The sequence below is a fragment of the Triticum urartu genome, unplaced genomic scaffold (genome assembly GCF_003073215.2).
Source record: "Triticum urartu cultivar G1812 unplaced genomic scaffold, Tu2.1 TuUngrouped_contig_5902, whole genome shotgun sequence".
In the NCBI taxonomy this organism is placed as follows: Eukaryota; Viridiplantae; Streptophyta; class Magnoliopsida; order Poales; family Poaceae; genus Triticum; species Triticum urartu.
The window spans coordinates 1-6,398 of record NW_024116615.1 but is presented as its reverse complement, the minus strand read 5'-3'; the positions used below and the strand labels follow the sequence as shown (position 1 = coordinate 6,398).

Below are 6,398 nucleotides of genomic sequence, written 5' to 3'. Positions count from 1 at the left end.
GTAACCATCCTAGTCAAATTTGAACAAAGGTTGGTTTCTCCTATGAGATGCTGCTTCAGTGTTGACCATCAGCGAGGTATGATTACAAAGGGCCCTATCTAGGTTTTAGGGGTCTTTGTTCTCAATCTTTGCTCATGAGCACCCTGTCAAGCGTCTCAGTATTGTCTTAAATCCAAGCTACCAACGACAGCATTAAATCTGTTTCACCACCCGCACAAAACTGGGTTTGCTCTGCACCATAGAAAACCACCAAGATCCATATGAAAACCTTGTCTATATTGCAAGTGAAATTTTACAGAACGAAAGCTAATCTTAGAAGATAGCCAAAATGGAGAGGCTGCTAAATTAACTATTGATACATGTATTTGTATGAGCCAAATATCGCAGCTAATAATGCCACTGACATTTTCTCCAGCAGAAATACCATAATCTCACTTCACAGCAAAACTGATACTGAAGATAACCTTGGAGGCACATAAGACTTTTCATCATAACCATGAAACATAAGCACCAGGTACATCAAGCTCATCTCTAGGAGATACTCCCTCCGTCCCATAATATAAGAGCATTTTCAACACTAGTGTAGTGTCAGAAATGCTCTTATATTATGGGATGGACGGGGTAGTAAAGTAACACTAGTACAAACTGGTTCAGCAACTGCTTCAAGGCTCATCTTGGCTCAAGCTTTGTGATGGTCATTCCATTCGAAGACTCCGATTCTGAATTATCACTGTATCCACTCAATCTGTCACAGAAGGCTGGCATGGAAACAGAAGGGAGACGGACACTCTGGCTGGTAAGCATGGCATTTACCGACGACATTGTCGGCCTATCTTCAGGTCTGTTCTGCACACACAGCAGCCCGGTTCGGATGCATTTCAGCACCTGGTCAACGTGAGAAGGATGGCCGCTAAGGGATGGATCGATCAACTCGACGACATTTCCCCTGGTCCAGTGTTCCCATACCTGCACCAGATTGGTAAATTGTTCAGTTATTATGATAGGGATTCAGCCGCGCACAGGGTTAACTAGCTTTGGTTCTTAAGTACTTACAAGATTTACGAGATAAACATATTGCTCGGAGTTGCAGGAGCCGTTGTTTCTTCTTCCCGTGACGATCTCCAAAACCAAAACGCCGAAGCTGAACGCATCCGACTTTGCTGAGTATTGACCATGCATGGCATATTCAGGCGACATGTATCCACTGCAAGAAGAACAGAAGTGTTACTATAGGTTCTACTTTGATGCCTAGCTATCAAATGCTGACTGTGCTTACTATGTCCCGGCAATACGTCTAGTGACATCTTCTGATTGATCCCCTCCAAATATCTTTGCCAAGCCAAAATCAGAAATCTTAGGGTTGTAATCAAAGTCCAACAGAATGTTGCTTGCTTTCAGGTCCCGGTGAACTATCTTCAATTGAGAATCTTCGTGGAGATATTGTAATCCCCTAGCAACTCCACTGATAATCTTGAACCTCCTTCCCCAATCTAGGTCTTTGCGTTTCTCAACATCTGCATTTAAAAAAGAAATATCAGCATTGCAATGAAAGTTTGGTGGCACTTGCACTATTCCTATTGAAGCTCGGCCATAGTGGAAAAAAAATCCTTGAGAAATTAATAGTGAAAAGGTTGTACCGAAAAGAATGGTATCAAGGCTTCTGTTGGGCATAAATTCATACACAAGTATTTTCTCTTGTTCTTCCAAACAAACGCCAATTAGGCTCACAAGATTCCTATGGCGAAGCTTAGCAACAAGGACTAGTTCACTTTTCAGTTCACCTATTCCTTGTCTGGAACTGTGAGATAGCCTTTTTACTGCTATTTGTTTACCGTCAGGTAGGACTCCCTGTGAAAGAAAAATAAATACACGCTCATTGGTAAATATATAAAGTTGATAAATTCTAGATACAGCATGGTTTGTACCTTATGAACCATTCCAAAACCTCCTTTACCAAGCATAGTTCCTTCGCCAAAGTCATTTGTAGCCACTCTTAGTGTTAACAGATCGAGAAGAAGTGAATCAATGCTTTGAATATCATCCAGCAGATCACTGTATCTGAAGTCAGTCAGTGCGGCCCCAGCAGTCTTGGATATCCAAAAAGTCCTGCCTCGGCGGCACGTCCGAGATAGAAAGAACAACACAATTGCAAGGATTATAAAAAATGCAGCAACTCCACCAATAACTGAGCCAATGATCGTTGTTTTCTTCCTTTGCTGATCTGGTAGCTCGGATGCTGCAAGCCTGAGGAAGAATGTGCCATCTCCAAAAAATTTGCTGTATCCTTCTCCGAGGTTAACCAGGTCCCCATGCCAAACAAAGCACCCAGTGTAATTGTAAGTGTAAGCAGAGCAGGAGCAATTTTTCAGACAAGCCACCTGACATTCCTGAGAGCTTGTTGCCACTGCACCCCGAGCATTAGCAGGTACCCTCACATCTTCCATGGCATAGAACTTATCAGACCGAGAATGTGCAGAAGTCGAGTGGGTCTGGCACTGCAATGGTGTGTTCCTCTTGCACCCACCACTGTAATCGTCAAGGTCCCAGTCATTCTGAATCTTCTGGCTGAACCCCTTGACACAGTTGCAGAACGGCAGGGCATTGAGGTTGCAGCTGCCGTATGCCCCACAGCGCGCATACACCTCACACTCCGTCTGTGGCTGGGTCCAGATCAATATCCACTGCTGTGAGGAATCCAGCCATGTCAACAACCTGAGCTGCCCGCTAATGTCGATGATGATGTGTGTGATGACCGAGTCGTCTTTCGTCGAGTACAAGAGGTAACTTTCTGTGGAGCTGTTGACGAATCGCAAGGCCACCATCCCCGGGAGATCGAAGTCCCAAGGGGTACTAGCCCAGTAGCTTATGGAATCATTCCACTGCGCGAAATAAAGCGGTGTGCCGTTTGGGTCATGCTCCAGCGAGAACAACCCAGGAGATGGATCTGCCTCACTCTTCCAAGCAACAAGCCTCTGGCTAACACCAGTGATTTTGTTCAGCCCGAGCTTTACCCCTGGAAGCAAGGTGTTTGTTGGATGGTCTATGCTTTGCCAGTAAACTATCGATGAATTGGAGGCATCAATGAGCTCGAGGCTACCACTGTCCCTGATGGTGGCCATGGTGGAGTTGGATGCTTGAATCTCCTAGCAACTCCACTGATAATCTTGAATCTCCTTCCCCAGTCTAGGTCTTTGCGTTTCTCAGAATCTGTCATTCAGAAAATAAGTATCAGCATTGCAGATTTGCAGTGAAAGTTTGGTGGCACTTGCACTACTACTATTAAAGCTCGGAGTGAAAAGGTTGTACCAAAAAGAATGGTATCAAGGCTTCTGTTGGGCATAAATTCATACACAAGTATTTTCTCTTGTTCTTCCAAACAAACACCAATGAGGCTCACAAGATACCTGTGGCGAAGCTTAGCAACCAGGACTAGTTCACTTTTCAGTTCCCCTATTCCTTGTCTGGAACTCTTACATAGCCTTTTTATTGCTATTTGTTTACCGTCAGGTAGGACTCCCTATGCAAGACAAGATACATTCATCAGTAATAAATATATAAAGTTGATAATTTCTACATATGGCATGGTTTGTACCTTATGAACCATTCCAAAACCTCCTTTACCAAGCATATTTCCTTCGCTGAAGTCATTTGTAGCCACTCTTAGTGTTGATAGATCGAGAAGAAGAGAGTCGATGCTTTGAATATCATTTAACAAATCACTGTACTTGAAGTCAGTCAGTGCACCCCCAGCATTTCCGGATATCCGAAGAGTTCTGTCTCGGCGGAACTTCTGAGATATGAAGAACAACACAACTGCAAGGATTATCAAAACTGCAGCAAGTCCGCCAACAACTGAGCCAATGATCGTTGTTTTCTTCCTTTGCTGATCTGGTAGCTCGGATGCTGCTAGCCTGAGGAGGAGTGTGCCTCCTCCAATTCCCCTGTACTGATCTTGGAGAGTAATCAGGTCCCCATGCCAAACAAAGCACCCAGTGTAATTGTAAGTGTAAGCAGTGCAAAAGCAACTATTAAGACAAACCACCTCACATTCCTGAGAGCTTGTAGCCACTGCATCCTGAGCATTATCAGGTAGGCGCACATCTTCCATGACATGGAACTTATCAGATGGAGCCTGTGCAGAAGTTGAGTTGGTCTGGCACTGCAATGGTGTATTCCTCTTGCACCCACCACTGTAATCTTGGAGGTCCCAGTCACTCTGAACCTTCTGGCTGAACCCCTGGACACAGTTGCAGTACGGCAGGGCATTGAGGTTGCAGCTGCCGTATGCCCCACAGAGCGCATACACCTCACACTGTGACCGTGGCTGGGACCAGAACACGACCCACTGCTGTGAGTATCCCAACCATCTCAGCTGCTTGATCTGTCCGCCGACGTCAATGATGAACCGCGAGACAACCGAGACATCCTTGAGCGAGTAGAACAGATAGCCTTCTGTGTCGTTGTTGATGAATTGGGATTCGTATGCGTAAGTGGTTGTCATCTCCGGTGAAAAGCTGAAGTTATAGTCATTCCAAGGGCCGCTGGACCAGTAGGTTATGGACGAATTCCACTGGCTGAAAAACTGTGGTGTGCCATTTGGGTCCAGCTCCAGCGTGAACAACCCTGGAGACGGGTCTGCCATGTTCTTCCAAGCAACAAGCCTCTGGCTCACACTGGTGATCTTATTCCGCCCGAGTTTTCCCCCTGGAAGCCAGGTGTTTGTTGGATGGTCTATGCTTCGCCAGTAAACTATCGATGAATTCGAGGCGTCAGTGAGGTCGAGGCTACCGCTATCTCTGATGGTGGCCATGGTGGAGTTGGAGGCTATACTTTCATTGGTCGACCATAGCAGCTGGTTCTTGGCTTGATCAAGGAGGACAAGGTTGCCGTCGCTGGCGATCTCCAAGGAGGCGGTGGTCGGGTCAGACACTGGCACATCGGTGGTTGCCGTCCACACCGTGGTCACCAGTGGTATGTTGCTGTACCATATGGCTATGTAGTAATTGCTAGAGGTGGTGTTACCTTGCGGTGGGGAGTAGAAGCCCAAGGTGAACTTGCTGCCCTGGGACACAATCTGCTGTGACCCGGACAACGGTGTGGTGGAGGTGATGGTGTCCACGGCTGTGCAGAGTAGGATTTGGCCGAATAGGAGGAGGAAGACGAGAGAAGCCATGGATGGGAGCTTGGAAGAATACCCAGCCACCCAGAGCTGGAAGGAGCATCGGAGTTTGAACTTTCTCAGTAACTCGTGGTGGTGCTTGGATATAGAGGTTTTTAGGCTGGCAAGCAACAGTGCTCCACCTCAAATTAGTAAGGGTCCTTCTTTTACACTAGCTAGGCTGATTGAAAGGTACACACACCCGACGCCATTATGGTGCTGAATGATGTGTCAATTAACAGAATACAAACTAGCCACTAGTTTGTTTGAAAATTAAGAGCGGATTGACTCTAGGGGTTTTCCCTTGATAAATTGTTCTGTCTGTTTTATTCATTTCAACTCAACTTAAGCAATGCCTTGGACTGTGCAACTTGACGCATGGGGATGTGTGCTGCAGGTCACTGCCGAAGGAATACAGGAATTGAAAAAGATTTATACACTGCAGGCTCACAGTGTACGTACATACGATTCATGACGGGGGAGCGGACTGAGGTTGGCTCTATTAAGAGCTCTGACGCACCTGTACTCTGAACCTGTACCTGGTCACGTGGTACATATAGTTTGTTTGGACGCCCCTCCCTGTCAGCCATCCCCACATGTCAGGTGAAAGTAATAAAGGATGACAGATAAAAATACTGATTCGGTTTCTGATTCAGATAAATAAATTAAAAACATGATAGAGTACGAGTCAAGACATAAAAACTAAAGAAAAACTTGTCACAGATGTAGTTCGTTATAATTTTTGCAACAAAAAGAAAAATCGTCCAACACCACCGCCCGCACGAGCCACCATCAGGTCCAATGCCGCCGCCCACCTGCACCGCCACCACGGAGGCGACCACCACCGACCACCTGCGCAGCTCGACCATCGTCGCCCACCTGCGCACCTCCCCCACCACCACGCACGGGAGCGATCAGTGCATCCATCGTCGGGCTCAGCGCCACCACCCACCTACGCCACTGCCATGGGGATGACCACCGTCGCCCACCTGCGCACCTCCCCCACCACCACGCACGGGAGCGATCAGTGCATCCATCGTCGGGCTCAGCGCCACCACCCACCTACGCCACTGCCATGGGGATGACCACCGTCGCCCACCTGCGCACCTCCCCCACCACCATGCACGGGAGCGACCAGTGCATCCATCGTCGGGCTCAGCGCCACCACCCACCTACGCCACTGCCATGGGGATGACCACCGCCGCCCACCTGCGCCCCTCCCCCACCCCCCCCCACGAGA

General features: G+C 47.6%; 1 protein-coding gene across 7 annotated transcripts; it reads right to left on the bottom strand.

Annotated features, from left to right (window-relative positions):
- Window positions 1-232: 232 nt before the first annotated feature.
- Window positions 233-6,386, bottom strand: LOC125529850 (cysteine-rich receptor-like protein kinase 6). 7 transcript variants are annotated; one of them, XM_048694273.1, is made up of 6 exons: window positions 5,679-6,386; window positions 3,593-5,559; window positions 1,638-1,848; window positions 1,277-1,514; window positions 1,054-1,204; window positions 233-966 (listed from the first exon to the last, which is right to left on the bottom strand). In XM_048694273.1, exons 2-6 carry the CDS (start codon window positions 5,171-5,173, stop codon window positions 670-672), a joined length of 2,478 nt encoding a protein of 825 aa, XP_048550230.1. In that variant the 5' UTR covers window positions 5,174-5,559; window positions 5,679-6,386; the 3' UTR covers window positions 233-669. The 7 variants fall into 7 exon arrangements, with proteins under 7 accessions (XP_048550230.1, XP_048550231.1, XP_048550232.1 ...); XM_048694274.1 differs by having other exon boundaries at window positions 3,593-6,037; window positions 6,148-6,386; XM_048694275.1 differs by having other exon boundaries at window positions 3,593-6,045; window positions 6,156-6,386.
- Between the last annotated feature and the right edge of the window lie 12 nt (window positions 6,387-6,398).

Excerpts from the sequence above, each read along its gene's own strand:
- LOC125529850 (XM_048694272.1), bottom strand. The coding sequence starts at position 5,173 with ATGGCTTCTCTCGTCTTCCTCCTCCTATTCGGCCAAATCCTACTCTGC. Across the intron at positions 1,515-1,637 it reads CCTTGATACCATTCTTTTCG|ATGTTGAGAAACGCAAAGAC; the intron begins GTACAACCTTTT and ends TTTTAAATGCAG. Across the intron at positions 1,205-1,276 it reads AGACGTATTGCCGGGACATA|TGGATACATGTCGCCTGAAT; the intron begins GTAAGCACAGTC and ends TTCTTCTTGCAG.